This window comes from Ictidomys tridecemlineatus, chromosome 16, assembly GCF_052094955.1.
Source record: "Ictidomys tridecemlineatus isolate mIctTri1 chromosome 16, mIctTri1.hap1, whole genome shotgun sequence".
In the NCBI taxonomy this organism is placed as follows: Eukaryota; Metazoa; Chordata; class Mammalia; order Rodentia; family Sciuridae; genus Ictidomys; species Ictidomys tridecemlineatus.
The window spans coordinates 26,590,166-26,614,338 of record NC_135492.1 but is presented as its reverse complement, the minus strand read 5'-3'; the positions used below and the strand labels follow the sequence as shown (position 1 = coordinate 26,614,338).

Below are 24,173 nucleotides of genomic sequence, written 5' to 3'. Positions count from 1 at the left end.
CCATGAAATAGTGTAGAAGAACACAGCACTTTTAAACAAGATACCACAGAATACACTAGAATTCCCTGATGAGATTATTATCTGTGCCTTTCTATATGAGAACATAAAGCTAAATGGAACTTGTGTCAATACAAAAGGATTTCAAATAGACATAATTGGGAAATGCATTCCATGATTATGATATATATGCATTGGTAGAGCACTATTTTAAATTTAATTGCAAGAATTATTTTAAATATCATAAGATAAAACCATATATGAGTTAGAGTAAAAAAATAAATATAAATGAATAGAAAACAAATAATAATTTAAATAAAAATCAATTGTAAAAGAAACCTGAGTTACGCAAAGCCCCCCCTCTGTCAAGAGTAATCTGTGGTATAAAGATAAAAATTCTGTTCCAGCTATTACCTAAAGAGGCCACATTTATCCTAAAGTTATCTGATTATTAACACTTCTGTTAATAACTGAGAATGATTTTCAATAATGCAAGTTAACAATATTTTATCTTTATAAAATACAAAAACTAACAAAACATAGTGGCACTTATCTAAAATCCCAGTGTCTCAAGAGGTAGAGGTAGAAAAATAAGAAATTTAAAGATAGCATCAGCAACTTAGTGAGGCTCTAAGCAACTTTTAGGGGTTCTGTCTCTAAATAAATATGAAAAGGTATGAGGATGTGGATTAGTGGTGAAGTGCCTCTGGTTCAATCCAAGGTTAAAAAAAAAGTGTTTTCTTTTTTTTCTAAAAATGTTCTGCTTCAATTTTTTTCACTAGTTGTTCCTATTAATGTCTCATAAAATTAAGTAAAAAAGTTCTGTCATTACATATTATATCTTACTGACATTGACATATCCTATTACCTTAATCATTATAGTTATTTAAATATTAAGGTAGTATATACACAAATAAGTTTGAACAACACAACAATAGAAGAAAACTAGAAGTCTATAAGTAAACTCCATAACTCTGGTCAATTTAATTTTGACAATTGTGTCAGAAAAATTAAATGGAGAAAAAGTAGGTTCTTCTTTAATGTAGATTGATAAAAATGCATGTTTATATTTTAAGTAATGTTATTGGATTTTACATGAGATTATGTACAATATTTAACATAAAATATGTTTTACACTAGAATATAAGAATTAAAGCTATTAAAAAATAAGAAGAAAAAAATTACATATTTATAAATCAGATTCAGCTGTGAAATCTTCATTATGCTTCCAAAGTAAAAATAAAAAATAAGAAATTTTTTATTTTTTTTTGGATTTGAAAGAACCACTGTACAAAAAATAACCTCACTGTGAAAGTGAAGACATAATTATCAAGTTTTTCTTTTTGTTTTCAAAGAACTATCTTTTCCAAGTTTTTAGACATGGCTAGAGAGTAGTCATTCCTCCTGATTGAGAGGCTGATTGAGCCCAGAGCCCAAATAATTACCTTTTGAGGCTTTCATACTCCAGTGACAAAATGCATCCTTCATAATTACCCAACAATAAGGGAGTAAACCATTGAAAAAAAATGTTATACATTCCAGAGACCCCAAAATTTTTAAGCTGTTAAGTCAATGATAATTCCTAAAATCTAGATGACTTCATAGTACATAGTATATAGTACAGAGTACATAGAACTGCTACCACAGTTCTAATATGTCTTTGTTTTACCTTTGAATGAACAACTATGTGTTTATTTTGACATTAATTTTTTATTTCTTTTGCCTATCCAAAGCAACCGTTTTATATTAAGTAAACAAAAATTATAAATATTTGCAAAAATACCCTAAAATAAAACAATTTGGAAAAGAATAAAATGTAAATATGCAGAAAATTGAAAATTCCATGCCTTTCTGATACAAAAGTAAAATTATATTGATGACTTCTTGGTAAAATAAAGAATTACTAGATGAAGAAGCATTCATTTCTGAAATATACCAAAAGTAACTGGAAATGTATTGAGACTGTCATTCATATAGGAATATTTATTGCTGAACTACACATAAGAACCAATATGTAAAATCAATGCAAGGTAAATAGATAAATGGAAACATGTAAATCCTCACAGTAGACTGTTACTCAGGAATATTATATTTGTGTTGCTAGAAATTGAACTCTGGGCCTCACACAGGCTAGGAAAGCACTCTACCTCTGAGTTATTATCCCAGCCATATTGAGCAAGTAGGATTCATGAGAGCACTAAATGTTACAATGAATGTGTACATGGAAACCTTTAGCTAATTGAAAGTAAGCAGAGAAACTGTAATGTGATTTACAATTAATATTATATTTAATTTTTTGCACAAGTAAATTCATGAATCCAAAACACATATAAGTCATTGCCTAGACCTATGTGAAAAAAAAAAAAAAAGGAAAAACTGCTAGTGGGCACTAATTTCTTTTCATCTAAAATAGTTTTTGAAACTAAATGCTGGGGATGGTAAACATGTGAATATACTAAATGATAAAGAATTACACCCTAAAAATATTTATAAAGTTAATTTAAAGTTCACATGTGCTTTTTAGGAATAAAAAGATAAATAATTTATGGAATTCATAAAGCAGCCAAAATTAAAGCCTGTAAAATAGGGAAATAAAAATGTAACTTATTACTGTTAAAAAAAAGCGCTGAGTTTTCATAATGGGATCCACTTACATTTATGTGAATATACTGTGACTTTTTAAAATTTTCACTGTTACTTTATAATTTGCAGTAACCGTTTTCATTTTGAGGTTTTACTCTGTTTTCTTCTATATGAGCTGTTTCTAATGGACACATTGTGGTAACATATTAATTACTGACAAAATCTTGAAAACAAAAGAGAACAAAAATTCAGAAAGCACTTTACCCACCTAAGCTTATTTGAGAGAATCAAATTCAGATGAACAGCAGAGGAAAGAGGCATATCCAAAGTGATATAACAGTATCTATTTTTATTAAATTTTTAATATTATTCCCCATAATTATAGAGTTCTGTATCACCTCAATTACTACTTTCTTCATCTTTCAGGTGTTATCATTACCTTGTTTATACAACTCATGCTGTTATCATTACCTTGTACATACAACTCATGTACACTGAATTTACCCTTGCATTTATGAGTCCATCATAGGAAATTCACAGAGAACACCAGAGGTGGCGCTGTATTGGTATCTAAGTCATTCAACACACATTTCAGAAAAGAAGAGCTAAAAGCAACCAATGATACTGCAACTTCAGAAAACCAGAGAAAGAAGAGCAAGGTAAACGTAAATTAACCACAGGTAGGTAACAGAAAAAGTGTGGAAGAAACCACAATCAGGAAATCCACAGTCTGCAAAATCAAGTTCTTCATGAACATCAGCATCAATGATTAACTGTCAAAAGGCTAAGAATACAGAGGACAGGGACTGGGGTTGTGGCTTGCCTAGTGCTTGGGAGAAACTGGGTTCAACCCTCACTGCCACATAAAAAGAAAAAAACAAAAAGTGTAAAATATATAATAATATTAAAGAAAGAAACAACAAGGACTGAAAACCTACTAACAGATTTAAAAGTGTAATCATCAACAATGCATTGGGACTTCAAGATTATTTCAAATGTGCTTGACACAAATTAGACAACTTGCAGAAACTGGACCATTTCTTTAAGAGAGACAATCTCCTACAACTTACACACAAGGGGAAATACACAAAATAGATGAGCCCATGGCTGCTGAGAAAAACAGACTCAGTAACTAATTACTTCCCCAAAAGGCAAGGCAAGGCTCTTTCACCAATTTTCTACTTTTTTTCCAGAACATAGAAGCTGAGTTAACAACTCCTAGGTCTTTCTGAGGCATAAGTTATCATATTATCCAAATTAAATAAAGAAAGAAAAATATTAAAAAGAAGACTATGAATGATGCTTATAATCATAAATGCAAAAATTAATCATAAATGCAAAAAAAATGTACAATTAAGTCATCACTCTCCAGGTGTCTATGCAAATGATGTGAAAATTATGGGCACAGGAACCCTCACTGCAGTGACTACAGCAGCCATTTCCAGAACTGCCCAAAACTAGATGCAAGGAAGATACACTTTTCAAAACTGAGTGGACAAGCTGAAGTTTAACCACACCAAAGTGCATCACCCAGAAAATGAGCTCTGCAGCCTGGAAAGATACAGCACTCTTAAAGGCAGACTGGAAAGTGAGAGAAGCCAGTTTGAAATGGCCAAGTGCACTAAGATTCCAAGTCAAGAACATTCTGGAAAAGACAATATTATAGATGCACTAGCAGAGCAGAGAGGGAGGAAAGAATGAGGAGTGATGAATGGGTGGAACACTGGATTCCCAGAGCAGTGAAACTCTTCTGTATGACATTATCTTGTATATGATGTGACACACACAATCACATCACACAGACGAGGAGCCCTAAGGTAAAGGATGAACTTTGGCTTATCCTAACATGTTGCTTCATCCATTCTCTTTATCAAATGTTCAACACTGGTTTAATAACTAACAAACACCCTACACCAATGCAATATGTTGAAAACAGTGGAGACTATCAGCTGGAGAGAAGGGGTATTTGATACTATGTGTAATGGCACATTTAATTGTCATCTTGATTGGATTAAAACATGCCGATGATTAATGAGCTTGAGGGTATGTCTACAAATGATTGGCATATGGGATAGTGAGCCAAACTGAAAGACGTCCTTAAGCTAGGCAGCACCATCCAATAGAACAGTGTCTTGGGTGGGACAAAATTCTTCACTCTCCCAAAGTGGACTCTGCCATTGATTCTCTAGTGAGTTTCCAGAATCTTTGGTCTGGACTAAGGCAGCACAATTGAACCCCCTTGTTCTGAGGCTTCAGCCTCTGGGACTCTGCAGCTACTACTTCTCAAGCTCTCCAGGCTGCAGATGGCCACTGTGGACATCCACCTTCGGGTCAAGTAGGCCAATCTAATGAATCACCTTTGATAATCATACTTCCTCTTGATACTTTTCCTCTAGAGAACACTGACTAATGAACTATGTAAGCCTAAAATTGCTCATAAAAACAAAGTTTATCTAATAAAGAAGTAAATAAACTACCAAGCCATGAAGTTTTAAAAATATATATATAAGAAACAATATTATATGCTAAATACCTTTTTCATAATAATACAAAAAATAAAGCAAAGAGGAAGAGTCATAGTTAAAAATTTCAAAAGTATGAACAAAAGAAGAAAACTGATTTTCAATACTATTTTCATCTGGAAAGAAACTGGATGATAAGTCTTCAAAACTCATTCCAACTGCTAGTGTAGTGGTGTGCACCTGTAATTTTAGCCACTAGGGAGGTCAAGGCAGGGAAATGGCAAAAGTTTGAAGCCTGTCACAGCAACATAGCAAGACACTCAGAAATTTAGTGAGATTGGACTTCATCAGAAATAAAAAGGGGGCCTGGGACTGTAGCTGACTGGCAGAACACTTGCTAACATGTGTGAGGCACTGGGTATGATCCTCAGCACAGAAAAATAAATAAAATAAAGGTATTCTATCCATCTACAACTATACAAAATATTGAAAAAAAAAAGAAAAAATAAATAAGAAGAAGAGCTGAGGATGTGCTCAGTGGTCATGTGCCTGTAGGTTAATTCCACAGCAAAACACTTGCCCACCTCCAGAAAGTTGCTCACAAATTGAAATTTATTTCTGGAAGATAACTAAGCATGAGCATGTCCATGGCATAAATTCCCAGCACTCAATAAGTAAGCTAATAAATAAACAAACAACAGTCTACAATACTAATTCTCTTGGGCTGGAGAGTAGCTTGGTAAAATACATGTAATGAGAGATAAAAATGATTATGATACAGAAGGTACACAATTAGAAGCATAAAAACACAACAAATCAGTGGAAAAACACTACACTTTCTCACAAAGAAGACTGAATGTTTCCATGATCTAAACTCTCTGAAAAAACACTGAGCTTTTCAGTAAATTCTGTGAACTTTAGGGTATGGTTTACTGTATTTTGGAGGTGAACTTTAAGAAAAACTATATCTAAAATTGGAAATAATAGGGTTGGGATTCTGGCTCAGCAGTAGAGTGCTTGCCTAGCACATGAGAGGCCCTAGGTTTGATCCTCAGCACCATATAAAAATAAATAAATAGGTATTGTGTCCAACTACAGCAACAAGAAAAAATACTTTTCAAAAAACTGGAAATAGTAAACTGTATCTAAGACCAGCCAAAATGTTGTACATGACAGAGAGAATAGAGAGAGCATTTATGTTACTCCCAAGTTTCATAAGCTAAAAGGCTAGCTCCCAAAGGGGTGGCCCTATGAGGAGGCATTTTGGAGGAAACAGGAATTAGGTGACATGATGAGGGGATCAACACCCTTATTTAGACACATGGGTCTCTCCTTTGCAGAAAACAGGTGTCATTTACTCCTTCACTGATATTCAGTGATTAAATGATTACAGTTGGGTATTCAAGGTATTGCCAAAATTGTCCTTAAAATTTACAATGAAGATGGGTGTGATGGTGCACACCTGTAACCCCAGCAGTTCAGGAGTCTGGGGCCCTAGGCGATATAGCAAGACTCTGTCTCAAAACAAAGAATTTAAAAGGGGCTGGTGGTTAAGCACCTCTGGGTTCCATTCCTGATAACAAAAAAAACACACAGTTAACATGAACCTGCCAAGTCCAGACAACAACAGTGAAAAACTGTCATCCTTGGTCAAAATCATCACCTTGTGAAGGACAGATACTAGTTTTCATGAAATCACATTCATAAATTTATCCACCACTATTTTTTGTAGAATTGGACTGAAATTCTGCAGGAATAATGCAAGACAGAGTTTCTCTGTATCTTACGTGGTATTTTGGAATCTAGGGTTGGATTTCAATTTGAAACCACTGAAAAGACAAATCTGAATCTTACAAACTTTCTACACATACTCAGGGGTAGCAAAAGGTAATTAGATAATTAGATGTTTTTTTTTTCTTTTTTTCTTTTTTCTTTGATGCCCCCAAGATTAAACCCAGAGTTATTTTACTACTGAGCCACATCCCCAGTCATTTTTATATTTTATTTTGAGACGTCGTCTCACCAGGTTGCATAAGGTCCGGCTAAGTTGCTAAGGCTGTCCTCAAATTTGCAACACTCCTGTCTCAGCCTCTGGAGCAGGAAGGATCACAGGTGTGCACCACTGTACCTGGCTGTAAGTTGGAATTTTTAACAACAACAACAAAAATGGTGGACTTTAATCCACCTCTCTCTTGCCTCTTTAATAATAGTCCATCCCATTTGGCTCTGAATAAATAAACCTGGGCCTCAGATAAGTGAGCACATCATTTCAAAGTGATACACAGAAAGCTTTGGTGCTGAGGGAGCACAGATGTGTCAGGCTCAAGGGGCAGAGAAGGTCCCTGACTGCAGGACATGCTTCTTCCTGGTCTTGCTCATAGAAAGCATCCAGGATCACACTCCCAGGCACCTGGACCATGACTCCAGTCTATAAGGCTTTTCAGGTTTGCACAGCTCTGCACTGGGGTGGGTGGTCCTTATGCTGTGGGAGAGGTTTTGCTCTTTCACATTGTGAGAGACTAAAAGGGCAGGAGTCACTGCTCACCTTGCTCCTCAGCACCAGCATCCACAGGCTGACTGTCCACCTGTCTCCAGGGAATGGTAACAGAGATTGGGGAAAACAAGGTCCCAGGAAGTAGCTGTTTAGATGAGGCCTTTTCCAGGAGATTACTCAGCCCAGGGCCCCCAGCAGCTTCCCTGAGAGGCTGCACCCCACACCTCAGGCTGCCCTCTAGGAGGAGCTGACCCAGGGCCTGAAATTCTATTCACCCTGCAAGGCTCAGGGCAGCTGTGGGCACTTTGTGGCAGCTCCAGGAGAGGATAGTGGCTGAGGAAATGGGACTCTGGGAGGTGTCCAAAGGGAACCTCTGCCCAAGAAATCTGACATGGTGTCTACACCTAAGGAACATAAAAGGAGAAGCACAAGACTTTTACAGCTGTGAACTCAAGTTCTTTATACAGTTGCATCTACATCAAAGAACCTTCAGAGTACTTGACTTTGGCTAACTAGACCACCATGAGGGTGGAAAGGCAGGGTTCTGCATGGAGATCAAACATTATCTTGGGCTATTTTAAGCCTTTTAATAGCCAAACATCTTAATTTCTGTATCAGACCACAATCTCAAAACTTCTCAGAATATATCACTGACCTTACCAGACGTCTCCAAAATCTACCAAAGCTCACAATGCAATAACAGACATACTGAAGAAATTTTCTTTAATTTTTTTTTGTACCCCAATCTGATGTTTCTACCAATGCAATTGGTTAATGCAGTGATACACAGTTTCTTTTATAAAAGTTCATGGAAGACAGGCACAGTGGCACACCACTGTAATCCCAGCAGCTTGAGAGGCTAAGATAGATCTTGAGGATTGCTAAATTCAAAGCCAGACTCAGCAACTTAGTGAGACCATCAGGAACTTAGTGACATCATGTCTGAAAATACAATATAAAAAGAGCTGAGAATGTGGCTCTGGGTTTAAGTTCCCCTGGGTTCAATCCCTGGTATATTAAAAAGGAAAAAAAAAAGAAAGAAAAAAGAATGAAAGAAAGAAAGAAAATAAAGAAGAAAGAAAGAAAGAAAGAAAGAAAGAAAGAAAGAAAGAAAGAAAGAAAGAAAGAAAGAAAGAAAGGATGGATGGATGGAATCTCTTCCAAGCAGGGTCACACACATCATTCATGGTAACTTGAATCCATGTTCCTTAGTATGATAATTAATATCTGGGTTAAAATGAACTATTTTCTGTAGCTAGGGTTGTTGATGCCTTTAATCCCAACAGATTGGGAAGCTGAGGCAGGAGGATAACAACTTTCAGGCTAGGCACCATAGCCAGATCCATTCTGAAAATCAAACTGAAAAGAGCTGGGAAGGAAGGACAGTAAAGGAATCAGACTTTATTATAGTGGTAATACCTTTTTTCACAGAAAATTTTAAATGGGTTTCTCCAGAAATCTTCACCATGGTTAATTTTAGGACTGTCAAAAAAAGAGTGTCCACAAAAAAGTGAAGATAAACTTCCTATTTTTGTGTCGCCTGGGCTTCACAGACAAGTCACCAACTGGGCTCCATGGTAACAGCTGGTGGGGGGAGGAAAGAAAGGGGAGAAGAAGCTCTCCCCTCCTCAGGTGCTGTCCTTGAAGGGTTAACTTGGCCAGAACAGAGAAAGAAAAACCTGTTTTTATGTGTGTGATGTGACAACTTGACTGGTGACTCCGCTTTGTGAACTCAGCCATGACACTCAAAAAGCTCATGACTGAGGCCGTTTGTATTCTTTTGTTCATGAAAATTCCCCCAGGAACACAGAATGATCTATGGGACCAACTGGAGACTAACTGAGCACTACTTTCAGGATTGCTTACATTGCCTGAACCCCCAATCTTCCCTTTTGTGGTTTTTGTGCTTAAATATGGAGCCAATTGAAGGCAGGGGCACCACCTGACCATCTCATTCTTTCGAGAGCAGAGTGTCTGCCACTGGCCAGCAATAAAGGCTTAACTGGAATGAGACTGTGTGGTCTGAGAGTTTTTTGGGGGGTCCCGGTATTACAATGTGAACTTCTGAGCCCCTCCCCTTACATACTGGGTATAAAATTCTGAAACCACCTGAACTTGGGGTTCAGGAGATGGATGGATTGAATACAGCAAAAGCATTGCCCTCTGATACTGGCTGCAGCTCTCTTCAGTGCCATGTCTCCTTTGTCCCTACATCATTATTACCCTGTGTGCTTACCGAACTATAGGACTGGTGTGAATCTACATCATGGACTATCAGAAAAGGGAGCAGTTATACTCTAGTGATGTAGCCCAGAATTCTATATCCCTGGGATCTATAAACAACCTCTTTTCCTTATTCCCTTTAAAGCAGTTATTTTGACCAAACACAAGGAAATGTTAAGTGAGCATTCTTTCCCCTCAAGGATAATATTCACAAATAGAAAACAAATGCTTTCAAAAGTGTTCTTCTTGCCAGGGAAATTGGCACAGGGCTGTAATCCCAGATACGTGGGAGGCTGAAGCAGGAGGGTCACAAGTTGGAGGCCAGCCTAGATTCCAAAACACGGGGAAGGGAGGAAGGGACGAAGGGAGGGAGGAAGGGAAGGAGGAAGAGAGGGAGGAAGGGAGAGAGGGAGGGAGGGAGGAAGGGAGGAGGGAAGGGAAGGGAAAGGGAGAGGAGAAGGGAGATTGATTGATTCTTTCCAATATTTCACTAAGCGATAATGACAATTACCAGAAGGTGTCCATTTGAAACGAGTGGGAAGAAGAATGTCTGGCTGAGCTGTGAGGTGGAGGGAAGGTGGCATTTTAGAAGGCAAGAGGCGCCTGCAATTTGGAGGACCTCCACTGGGTTGAGCTCCACTGGGAGAAGGAAGGTGCATTTGTGGCCCTGCTTCCTACACGTTGGGAAAAGTAAGTGCGGGCCACCGGTAGGGATCAAAGGGGACACCTGGAACCTGAGCCACCCTTCAAAACCCAGGGAACCAGGGGACGGAGCCAAGGGCCACCCGACAGCGGGGACTCCGGGGCACTCGGCAGCTCATGCGCGCCGCCCCGAGGCAGGTGCTGACCGCCAACCTTCAGCGAACTCACCATTTTTGGCTTCTCTGGTGACCTCTGGGCACCCAAGATCTCCGGGAACACGCGCAGCGCAGAGTCACCTGGGTCGCAGGAGTAGCCCACTCGGTGAGGAAGAAAAGCCGGGAGGTTGCGGAAGCCCGCCCTTCCCCTGCCTCTGCGCACTGATGGGACAGTTCCCCCCCCAACAACCCGGATGTATGGCCTCCAGGCCCGCCTCTGGATCGTGACTGACAGCTAACATCATCCAATCACTGGCTGAAATTAGGTAGAGTGACAGATTCTTGGCCCCAGCCCCTTTCAGGAGGAGCTTCCGGGCTGTGCTGAGAAGGAATCCAGGTGGGAAGCTTTGGCTTAGGCTCTGGGACAGAGGTGACACCTGCTGCTGAGCTAGGCTTCAGCCATCGAGTGCTTTCTGAGCATGACGAGGCCCTGGGTTTAACCTCAACACAAAAACAAAGCACAGCTTCTCCAGGAGGATGAGGCTGAAGGAGCCTAAGGTCAGGTCAGCATCTGCAAACAGTGAGACCCAGTCTTAAAATAAAATGAAAAGGTGGGGATGGAGCTCAGAGGACGGGGTCAAGCTCCATTGGGTTCATTCCCCAGTACCTTAAAAAAAAAGAACGATATTTTATTATATATTATATATATAATATATATATTTAATATATATTTTGTATATATAAAATATATATTATATATATTTTTTATAAAATATATAGTACATATTATATATTTTATATATAAAATAAGTATTTTATATAATATTCTATATATAAAACAGGTATTTTGTATAATATATTTATATTTTATATATATATAAAATATATATTTTATATATAATATATATTATATATATAATATATCTATAAAATATATATATATTTTCCCCCAGCTGATGCGCAACCTCAAGTGACTTAGAAAGACACGGGTCTCAAAAATTTAAAACACTATTTAAAGATACCATATATATGACCCATATATAATATCTAAAAATGAAAACTATTTAGTAATTCTTCTCACCTCCTGGCCTCTGTTGCTTTGAGGAGGCTCCTGATCTATGAAAGGAAGCAATTGAGGTTTGCTCTGATGCTCAAGGTTCCATTTCCAGCAGAAAAGGTGGGGGAGGAAGTAGGGCGATCCTCTAGGGCAGCAATGTGCCATGGAAATAAAATGGGTGCTTTGGGCTTAGTGTAGATGTTCTACTTCGACTGTTAGGAAGCATTCTGCAGAGATGTGACTCTGATGACCCCACAGGTCTGGTCAGGTGTTCACCCAAAACCAAACAGAAAAGGTTATAATGCAAAGCAGGAAAGAAACTTTGACCAGTGCAGCTACACCAGGAAGACAAGGAAACCCTGTCCTTACCCTGTCTTCAGATGCTGAGAAGGAATTTGAGATTTTATAGAAAGGGTAATCATAGGCATGCATGGATAGAGGAACTTGTATCTAGGATTCAGTATTATCTGTAGGATTTAAGCTTCAGGCATCTGTGGTCTTATAACTTGTCTGTGAGCTCACACTCACTTGCCCCCTTGACACATGTCACTCTATTGCACAGACTGACCTCACTTTGCCAGGAGGAAGTCCCCCTCCAGTGTATTCTTTCCATGTCAAGGTCTTCAAGAAAAGCCACAAGCCCTAGAAAGCAACATACCCCCAAGAGCTGACCCATCACTCTCAGCATCCTGGGTTTAAACTGATAGTCAAATCAGAAAGAAACCAAAACCCTTCTCAGCTGGGCCCATTAACCCTGCATATAAACCATAAAAAATTGCCACTTGAGGCCAATACTACCTGTCATGTCTATCTGCCTCTTGGAAATTAAGTACAACTTTATTCTCTACTCTTAAGTTGGGCTTTGTGAAGTCTATCACATCCTGCTTACTGGCCCAAGTTCATTCTACCTAACAATATTGCCCAAGGCCAAGGGAGGGCTATTGTGTAAAATGTCATATTCCCACAGGTGTGGAAAAGTGGACACATAGCTGCCCAGGGCTGAGAATTGAATTCCAGGTGCCTTTATTGTCCCCCATGGTAGAGATTGAATCGAGGGCAGGGGGACTGTGCCACTGAGCATCCCTTTTATTTTGGTTCAAAGAAGGTGGATGTGAGCATAACTGTAATGGGCCTGAGAGAATAACTTCAGATGGTGACTCCAACCTACTATCAATCAATCCAATGAAGAAGTTGACAATTCAGAGGGTGAGGCCAAGCATGGTTGTTCATGTTTGTAATCCCAGAGGCTCAGGAGGCTGAGACAGGAGGATTGCTAGTTTGAATCTAGCCATCAGCAAAAATGAGGTGCTAAGCAACTCAATGAGAGCCTGACTCTAAATCAAATACCAAACATGGCTGAGTATGAGAATATAGTATTTTGCTTTAAATGTACAATTGAGACATAAGAAAGGCAGCCTGAGGGCAAGTAGAGCAAAATGGAGAGTCATGTGTACAGCCCCAGACTGTCCATGTGGCAGATCCCGAGTCCATGCACCTGAACCACCCTGGACCCACACAGCAGGTAGGGGAGGGGTCACCCTGACCAAGAGAGAAAGAAACAGTGTTGATTTACGTAAAGTCAAAAGTGACTAGGTCCAACATGCACTCAATCCAAGAAGACTTTCCTGGCACAAAAGGACAAAGAGAGTTGGGGACAACTAAGGGTATATTGCTTTATATGAAAATATGTGGGGATTTTGATACCAGGGATTTAACTGAGCGCTCCCTAACCACTGAGCAAAACTTCCAGATCTTTTTGACTTTGACACAGGGTCTGGCTAAGTGGCTTAGGGCCTCTCTAAGCTGCAGAGGCTGGCTTCCAACTTGCAGTTTTCCTGCATTAACCTCCAATCCACTGGGATTTCAGGCATGGGCCACTCTGCCCTGCAGCATGCTTCTTTAAACAGCCCAGTGGGACACAGGAAAACCCAGGTGAAGATCTGGAAGTTGGTGCACCCCATAGTACTCTGCCAAAGAGGAACTAGGGTGGGAAGTGGGGACCCTTGTGAACTAGAGGATAGAATGCTGACTGCAACTTGCCTACTGGCCCAGATGTTCTATCCTGTTACACTGTCAGCAAAAGCTGTGCTTTTTCTGTACCTGTGTCTCTTAGTCTTTTAGGGGACACAGGCAAGAATGGTGGGAACAGACGGTTAAGAGAATAATCCTGTAAAATGGGCTCGCTGTGCTGACCTGCAAATGCATGATTTCCAAAAAGCAATTTACCTGCAACTCTGCCTGGCCCAAGTGGAAAGGAGATGTCACATTCCTCAGCCAACTGCCTGTGATCTGCATGAGAAATGCAGGCAGGAAACCCCCGTAAGAGGAACCCAAGTGACCATGCGGGGACAGACTTTGTGACTCTTTCCACAGACCAGATTTTGGAAGAAAGGATAATTCTTTGAATAAGAATCTAATTAGAATGGCTCAGCATGGGCCAAGGTGACATAGAGTTGCCATGACCCTCGAGACTTGAAAGTATGATGTCACCCTGCTGTCAAAAGTCCAAAAGTGAACCTGGGCAGGACTCTCTGGAAACTTCTCACAGACTCCAATAAAAATAGAGTGCAGAAGAGGCACAGGGTCTCTCTGCTGTCTGAGAGGACCCTCTCTCGCCCTTGAGAATGTCCCCTTTCTCTTCAAGAAGTTTATGCCTGTTACAGGGCAACATGTCTGAAAACATTCTGATGTGATTGCAAAAATCAAGGGTTCAAGGAGGTCTTGTCACTGCCTCAGTTTCTCAGGAGGTCCCAGCTCTATAATGAGTTCATTCTCTCTAAAATAAAAAAAAATCAGAAACCTTCATTAACAAACAGCAAAACAAAACAAACAACAACAACAAAAATAGATCAGTAACCTGCTAGACCAGCCTCTGCAATTTAGCTTCACTCTGTCTTAAAATAAAACTTGCAATAGAGATGAAGTTCAGGGCATGTAGTTCAGAGGGCTGAGCATGACGGGGCACACTTCAAGTCACAGCAGCTTGTGAGGCTGAGGCAGGAGGAACGTGAGTTCAAAGCCAGCCTCAGCCATGGTAAGGTCCTAAGCAATTTGGCGAGACCCTTTCTCTAAATAAAATACAAAATAGGGCTGGGGATTGGGCTCAGTAGTTGAGTGCCCCTGCATGCAATCCCCAGTCCCCACCCTTCCTCCAAAAAGACATAAGAAAATAGAATGTAAAAGGGCAGATATAAAACTAACGACATTAACAGTGACATTATATGAGAATTGACTGAGTGATCCTATCCAAAGGTAGAGGTAATCAGAAAAAAAAATAAATAAAAACAATGTCCAACTCTACGCACCTGAGACCCAGATCAGGAAATGTAATGAGCAAACTAGTCCCATCTTTGCCCCAGATCTCCCTCCTGGCTTCCTGATACCTTTTCCTTTGTGTTCTATGATGTCTCCTCTGACCTTAAGGGTTCACAGAAAGAGAGAACAAGAAAGAATGAGAGAGATAGTTTCAGGGATTGATGTAGTGATCGGTCAGAGCCTCTTGCTTCAGGACTGGAAACCGGGGGCGTCATTCAGAGTGGCTCCCCACATATTTCCTCTTCCTTAATATTTGAAAGCGATTGGGAAACTGTATCTTTCAGTCACTGGATTCTTGGTCCGAGGTCATCATGATCTACTATTGAAACACAGAAGGCATTAGTAGAAAACATACTATCTCTAGGACATAACCAACTTGGAAGATCCAGGTTGTTGTTGTTGTTGTTGTTGTTGTTGTTGTTGTTATTATTATTCTGCCAAACACTCACCAGAAGATTCTTCATCTTTTCTCGATTTTATTGGGAAGCCTTGCACTTGGCAATTGTAACATAGACATTGTCATTTGGCATGACGCTTCAGGCTCTCCACAAACCACGGAGAGTCAGACCCCATCATTCCTCCTCCAATTAAAAAAATCCTGCAGGAGAAGGGTGGAGTGTGTGGGAAGGGCGCCCTCTGCCGGGCTCTTGCAGGAACACGCGGCTGTAGAGATCTTAGGGTCCCTTTTAGCCTCAGATTGTGTCACCTGAGCAGCAAGTGGAGACACACTCTAAGATCCCCCAGATTTCAGAGATGGGGGTATTTGCACAGGACATATCAATAACCTTTGGAAAACATTCATTAGTAAAATCATGTTATATTGATGTATGCATAGATTTTGGAATGCTTCAGTCTAGAGACTGTTTTCACATTCTTTATGGTTTTTGAAGAGAAAATTCTTATCAATTTGATGAGGTACTCTTTATCAAATTTTCTGTTCTTGCTTGTGTAGTAGTTCATGCCTGTCATCCCAGCAGCTCAGGAGGCTGGCACAGGAGGACGGCGAGTTTCAAACCAGCCTTGGCAACTTAGTGAGGCCTGAAGCAACTCAGTGAGATCTTGTCTCTAAATAAAATATAAAGAAGAGCTGGGCATGTGGATCAGTGGTTAAGTGCCCATAGGTTCAATCCTTCATACCAAAAAAATAAAATAAAAAAAATAAAAAATTTTTAAAAGTGGTTTCTGATTGAATCTTCAGTATGATTCTAAGACATCTTTCCTCTCTCAAGATCCCCAAAATTCCCTTTTTTTTTTTTTGTCCTGATAATTCGAGTAATTTCAGTATTTGCATTTCTCTGTGTTCAATGACACTAGAGTATATTTGGACACATTATACATACATGGAGTGTAACTTATTCTGATTAGGATCCTAGTCTTTTAGTTGTACATGATGTGGAGTTACCCTGGTCTGTAGTTATATATGAACATAAAAATGTGTTCCATTCAGTTTACTCTCTTTCCTATACCATTCCCTTCCCTTCCCATAATTTCCCTTTATCTAATCCAATAGGCTTTTATTTTTTTCCCTCCTCAATCTCCGTGTGTGTGTATGTGTGTGGGGGACAAGTAGGCTGATTGCATAGTTGAGCTATTGTGAATTTAGTTGCTAGAAATATTTTTGTGGCTGAGTCACTGTAGTGTGCTGATCTTTAAGTCTTTTAAATATAAATCGAGAAGTGGCATAGCTGGGTCAAATGGTGCTTCCATTTCAAGTTTTCTAAGGAATCTCCATACTGCTTTCCACAGTGGTTGTACCAATCTGCAGTCCCACCAACAATGGGTGAGTGCCAGGTTTCTGTTCTCAATACTAAAAGGCTCAGGGGTCACTCTAGTTAAACTGGGCTAACTGGGCTGCATGAAATAACAACAAAAGAGACAAAAATACCTTTTTTGGGGGGGTTGCTGTGACGGCTCCTCTGACCTTAAAGGACCGCAGAAAGAGAGAGAGAGAGAGAGAGAGAGAGAGAGAGAGAGAGAGAGAGAGAGAGAGCGAGCGAGCATGCGCTGACCCCTTTTATTGAGGAGAAGCTATTCAAATGAGGCTAGGGGTCAGGTTTCAGGGGGCTGAGTCTATCTTCATGATGTCCACTGTCAGCAGGTTGACTCACACCTGGGAAGGCCACACCCAAGGGCACAGTAAGAGGAGGGGACACACACAAGGCACTTCCATGGAAGATTCTATCCTAAACAGGGCAAGGGGTTATATTACAAATGAACAGGTGAGCATAGCTTCACCCATGGGGCTGTAGCAAGACACACCCATTTCTGTGACTGAGCGCCTCAGCACCCAGCTGGGGAGTATAACTCAGTCACCCATAAGGTTGGCCTCCCACATATTCCCCCTTTCTTAATATAAAAAAAAGAATGTAACCGGGAAATTTTCTTTCAGTCACTTGGCTCTTGGTCCAAGGTCATCACAATCTGCTATTGAAACACAAAAATAATTAGTAGAAAACATACTATCATCATAACAGTCAACATAATAATCTGGATTATTATTACCTTTCCAACCACTCATCAGAAAATTTTTAATCTTTTCCCAATTTTATTGGGACACATTGTTTTTGGCCATAATAACACACATTTTTATTGCCATGGCATTTAGGCCTCTCCATAAACCATAGGGCAAAGGACTCACTCTCATTATTCATTACATTGTCTTTTAGAACATCATTACTTAGTTCTCATCCTTCCATTAGCACTTATCTGACCATGAAAGAAGTTGGATGCAATTTAAGTCAAACATTAAGAAAATCCATACATTGTAAGTTTTAAGACATAGCCACAAAGGCCGAAATTGAATAAGCAAGAAATAATATTTAAAGTAGTTACTTTAGGGATTATGAGACCAGCAGTTTGGCTAGGTCTGGTTAATAAACATACACCTTTTTCAAAGCCTGAATATTAACTTCAGCATATTATACTTCTGAAACATTAGCTGGCAATAATTAATGAGGCAGTAAGTTGTATTCTTATAGGCTACAGGATATTTATTATTTTTTCTCTTCACTCTCATATATAAGGAGTTAATTAGGTCTGTCAGTAATAAAATACCCTTGGAAAATTTTATTTTAATAATCTTTCCAACAACTGTCCATAAAGGTAAATGTAGTCTTGGTCACTAAAGTCCAGCAAAATTGGCTGGCTTGAGTTTTTTATCTGCTGTCTAGCATAAGTTTCTGTCACTGGTGTGCTCAGTTTGTTGCTCTGCTATTTGGCTACCTCAGTCCCAAGAACTGGTAATAAGTGGCTGGTGACAAACCTCAAGTCAATGTCCAGTAGCTCAGTTTCTTTTTGCAATGTACACAACTATTATAGGGTTTGAGTGGGGCGTGCCTGTCAATCTACATAAGCAAGATGATATCCATAAGCCAATCATCTTCTGTCTAGTGTAACCATACTGTGAGAAAACTCTATGTGCTCATAGCTGTTAGTTGCAATTGAAGGCTATTCTAACATTTTCCCCTCTTCTATTAAATTTATTGTCAAAGGAGAACCCTGATGAGAAAAGAAAGGAAAAGAAAAGGCATAGAAAAAAAATGAGCACCAAGAAAGAGAAAAGCATCCAGACATGACCTATTACTGTAGCTGCATTTGTCTCCTGCTGTGGTGAGCAGGCAGTCACTGTTGACTAGGTCTCTGTCACTAGGGTTCTGATCTGAGCTGGATGTGGGGAGCAAAGCAACCATGGGGTAGGAGACCTCTCTCAGAAGGGGAGAAGAATTAGGCCTTTGCATCTTGGGGGGTGAGGTTCTTTGCCTCACCTTTTTTGGCCCCCAAATTTTCTCCTGATGGCCCCTCTGCGACTGTGCCTGTTTTTGGTTGTCTCTCCCTTGAGGAATCTTACCTGTCATTGGCTAACCAGCCATTCTCTGGGGCCAAACAGGGTGATGTGGAGTGTGCATGGCATCGTCCCCAAGAGGGCTCTCTGTCTCCTTGATAGATAATGCCCCCGTGGCCTCCATGCCAGCATTTACCCTAGGATCAGCAAACTCAGGTTACTTCTCCATGGAGGGCCCAGCTCACAGCACCGGGATGGTGGGGATGAATTCAGGAAGGAAGGAGACAGGCCATAGAAAGACAAACAATAATATAGTCACAAAGCTGAGAGAGACAGACGAAGAGTAGATCCCTCATACAGAACTGGCCCTTAATTGGTGTTACTCACATCTGGTCTATAGCTGTTATGCACACGGATGCAGAACAATCCGTTATTTCAACACTTTCTTTTTCTCAAAAGATACTTCCAGACAGTCTGTTTACCATAGAATCAATATATAGGTATAACTGACCATTACAGTCAGGACAATTAATTTAGTTTCATGGGTGGACTTTCCAGTCCACACTGCAAGACACTTTAAAGGTGAACCTGGAAAATGGGTCCATACAAGTCTTTTCATCATTTTTATTTACCTGACAAGCTCGTGAAGCTGCATGGCTATAAACTTTGTAGCTGGAAATTGACCTTCCTGGGCCAGGTTTCTAACTTATTATAATGATAACTGGTTTAAACTCTCCTTTGATATCTGATTAAATTTACTGAATCATGTTCAGTAACAATAAGACTCTCAATAATACAATTTAAGAAAAAAACTTTTAAAGTATTTTGTAAAATCTAGTGTCTCTCTGGGATCCTGTATCCCCCCCTTTTCTTTATTTAATAAAATTGAGTAAAGGCTTGGCATAAGTCATAGTATCATTAGTTTAAGTTATAGATAATAGTACAAGTATTTAAATGACTAAGAATAGATTTACCTTTTATTGATTATTAAAATTTTTAATATAGACTAGTCGATCCATCCTAACAATTTAGAAAGAATCCTCAATCTTTTTGAGAGAAGGTTTTAAAATCTCTATATTTTAGAATATTATCCTTTAAATAGGTATCTCTTAATTGCCTTTAAAAAATATGATGAAGGTTATTTTCTGTGTAGGAAGCAGTATATAAATCTTACTGTATTTTTTATGGACAAAAGATCTAGTTAGATAACTTACATAATATCAATGAATTTTTTTAAGTTTGTAACCTTTATTGTTTAAAATTAATATATAACTTTAATTTGGAGAACATTAGTCTTAATAAAACATTTTTTAAATTTTATAATTATCTAACAAACAAAATATGTAAAAATTAGTATCTCAGTGTCTTAGAATCAATCAATTTTAGTCTCTAAGGACAATTGTTAAAATCGGGATTTAAGTTAGTAGTTCAATATACTTAGTGTTTAATCAACAATGTGAATTTATTTACCAAAACTAATCTTTGTCTTAAACAGTAAGAATTATTAGGCAATAAGGATCTTACTTTAAAGAAATAAACTTACATTTTAATAGGTAGTTTATTATGTCAAAATATGGACAAAATCTTAGCTCATATTAGTATAGTTAAATTAGAAAAATAACCTTAAATACCCTTAAATTAATTATAGTCAGTTTAGTATATATAGATCTCTTTTTAAATTGTTCTAACTTTTTACATCATCTGTTTAGATAACAATATAAAGATCTTTTTTACTTAGGAAAATGAATATAAAGATCTTGTTTTACCCAAAGATGATTTCTTTCTTCTTTTTAGGACCCATGTGTGCTTTTTCTTTGTTGAAGCATCTTTTTCTTTTAGAAATTTTTTTTTTGGCTATACTTTGGAACAATTTCTGAAAACCTTAGGATCTATAAACAAATTATTTTACTTTGATAAGAAATATCAATGAAAATATAATTAAAATCCTTAGATATTTTGTAGACATAATTATAATTATTTGTCATCTTATGAGTTTGAACAGTAACTTTGAGAATTAGAAACCACTTGAAGATTGTATTTTCACTTAAAAACAAATTTATATTAAACACATTTATCTCAAATATCTGTAACTGAAAAGGGAGAGTATCTGATAAATGTAAATATAAAGCATAAATTATGGGTTTTCTGTTGAAGAAAAACAGTTAGGCAAATATATATTAATCAATTAGGCATGTGCTAATTATTTTATAGATTAACTGCCGCAGTCTGGCTGGGCACAATTCAGGAGCCATTTGTCAAAAGAAACTAACTTTATTTTTAGAACTACAAACACCAAACAAAACTGCTTCTCAGGAAAAAACCCTCAGAGCCCAACTGCCACCACCGGCTTCCCACAAGCCTCTCACCCCCACACCAGCCTCTCCACCTCCCACAATTTTCCTGCTCTTGAGGCCGATTGGCTGGGTTGCGTGGGTGGAGCCAAAGAAATCCCCCAATGAGCAGCTCCGTGGAAGAGCCAATCAACTGGATGTTGCTGGGGCCACTGTGAGCCAATCATCAGCTGGCAGTCTGAAGGGCAGGGAAACAGCCCAATGAACATCACCGCAGAGGAGCCAATCAGCTAGATGTTGCTGGGGCCGCTTTGAGCCAATCATCAGCTGGCAGCTGGAAGTTTGCTGGGGCCCCTTTGGCTGTGGCTCTCAACAATTAACAAATATAGGTTATCTAAATATCTAAAAAAATATATATTAAGAATAAGAACATAACTTATAATTATATTAACTTTATGTAACCACGTGGTCTTAAAACATTTGGATCTATTTTAATTTATTCTTAACTAGGAGTGCACTCTTCTGTGTGACGTCACTTGATGTAACTGTAATAAATCCTTGAGTATACATATTTATTTTTACAGTTAGAATGACAATAAGGATTTTTTGGTCATCACAGAAACTTTGCTGGCTTTATTCCTGTTTCGAGCAAATGCATCCTCATAACCTCCAAAATTAAAAGTAAAATATAAAGAAGCATGTTTGATATCTCTCATCAATAGAACATTATTTAGTAACACAACTATAGAGAAAAGTCAGGTCATTTAACTCAGAACTAACTTAAATTTAGGACTGCAACATAGAAACCTGTGGAATTAAATTTTGTCTGAAAAAGATATCTTTTGTTAACATTTACAGGTAGGCATTCTTAAAAATAGACTCTGAACAGCTCGGTAGAAATCTGAAACACAGTAATACAGGTTAGTCATTGGAAGGCGAAACTAGAAGTCCTGTCCGAGTGACTGTGGAAGAACCAATCGGAAGCCCGCAAAAGTATGGGAGGTGGGACCAGGAAGCCCGCACTTCCGGCCAGGCACCCCCTGGTTACCATGGTGATGCAAAAAATATTGAGTCCACTGCCCATTGTTAGAGCAAAAGTTCCCCAAGTTTTCCTAGCTGATTGCATTTTGTTTGATTTTGTCTGCATTTCCCCCCACCTGGCCACAATCTCACTGCAGTAGCAGCTTGTTCTGTCTCTGCCACCTGTGGTTGCAGCTCCTGTACATTCTGCACTTTTTTCTGTGGCATGTGGGTGCTCCAAAGGTTTTTTACGCTAGCATTACCATCAGATCTTAAGTTAGTCTGTGTTTGGCATTTAGGTAAAGTAATTCAAGGGTTAAAAGAGCTGCTGGCTGCAGGGGCTAGGACCCCATAGCAAGCAGGGAGCAGCAGCAGCAAAAGTTTCTTGTCCCCAGCAGCTGAGTTACAGCCATTCTGATTCATAGGAGAATCAAGTAGTAAAAAGGTCCATTCATACATTCTGAGTATTGACAAAAACAATAGAAAATTGAAACTTATTTCTCTCCAAGTAAACATCACATTTTCTCTCCCTTTATCTCACTCTTCTAGCGCAAACTTCTAGAACATAAAGGCCAAAAAAATCTCTTTTTTTTTTTTTTAGGCTTTTTTTTTATGCAATGCTGAGGATAGAACTCAGGTTCCACCCATGCTAAGCAAGCACTCTACCGCAGAGCAACAATTCTAGCCCCCCAAAAATCTTTTATACAGATTTATAAAAACAATTTTAAATATGTCAAGAGATTTGTAATCTTTTGAAAAACCAATAAACAAAAATTTTAAAAAACATTTTAAAAAATCCACAAAAGTGTGCTTTCCATGGAGAGGACTCAACTCAACAACATACCCCATCAATCATCTTAATAACTATATTTATTTAGAGTCTCTACAATTATACCCCAATATTAAAAATTTTAACGTCACAGATTTTCCTTTTGTCTAATTCACTTACTTTCTACAATTTTACCCACAATACTCTGCAATCCTAAGCATGCTTAACTTCTGGAGAAAACTTTCAACTTCACTTTCTTTAATATTTAAATTGGAGTCCGCTTGGGAGCCAGCATTTGTCCCTTTTGTCCCAGGGGCTTAAAGACACAGACCTTTCACCCCACGTTGGGCCCCAATTGCCAGGTTTCTGTTCTCGCGACTAAAAGGCTCAGGGGTCACTCTAGTTAAACTGGGCTAACTGGGCTGCATGAAATAACCACACAAGAAACACAAATACCTTTTTTGGGGGGGTTGCTGTGACAGCTCCTCTGACCTTAAGGGTCTGCAGAAAGAGAGAGAGAGAGAGCACACGCTGACCCCTTTTATTGAGGAGAAGTTATTCAAATAAGACAAGGGGTCAGGTTTCAGGGGCTGAGTCTATCTTCATGATGTCCACTGTCAGCAGGCTGTCTGACACCTGGGAAGGCCACACCCAAGGGCACAGTAAGAGGAGGGGACACACACAAGGCACTTCCATGGAAGATTCTATCTTAAACAGGGCAAGGGGTTATATTACAAATGAACAGGTGAGCATAGCTTCACCCGTAAGGCTATAGCAAGACACACCCATTTCTGTGACTGAGCACCTCAGCACCCAGCTGGGGAGTGTAACTCAGTCACCTGTAAGGTTGGCCTTCCACAAGGGCTGACATCTCTGGATCAATCTTCAGTAATCTGAACCTTGGTTCTGGGTCCTCCATGTCTGATATCACATTCAGGTACCCCAATAGAATGAGAGGCACTTTCTGGGAAAACACAAGCATGACTTTTACCTCACATTATCACTGAATCTTATCCTTTCTGTTGTTGTTTGTAAATTCTTCCACCAAACATGACTCAAGGGACCTGCTGCAGTGGAAAAAATGTGTTTTTCAGCTGCAGTGTGACTTTCAGAGTCACAATAAAAAAAAATTAAAACAAAACATGATTAAAGTTATTTTCTGGGGTCTTGTCCCCCACTTTTTTAATAATTGTAGCTTAATAGATAAATGAGTTTATTCTACAATGGCTTGACCTTGATGCTTCTATGGAATATCTGTTTTATGATCAATACAAAATTGACGGCAAAACTGCTAAAAAGAAAAATTGGTATAAGCTAGTGTATTATCAATTTCAATCTGTAAAAGACATTCTAATGCTACAAAAATAGCTAGACAGTGAGAAAT

The 24,173-nt window shown here is 38.9% G+C and overlaps 1 protein-coding gene across 1 annotated transcript in view; it reads right to left on the bottom strand.

Annotated features, from left to right (window-relative positions):
* The window catches only part of LOC144371507 (uncharacterized), a 38,833-nt gene extending 28,140 nt beyond the window's left edge, over positions 1–10,693 (bottom strand). The window contains 1 exon segment of the mRNA XM_078033824.1: positions 10,630–10,693. Within this exon segment, the coding sequence (XP_077889950.1) occupies positions 10,630–10,632 (3 nt within the window). The 5' untranslated portion in view covers positions 10,633–10,693.
* Between the last annotated feature and the right edge of the window lie 13,480 nt (positions 10,694–24,173).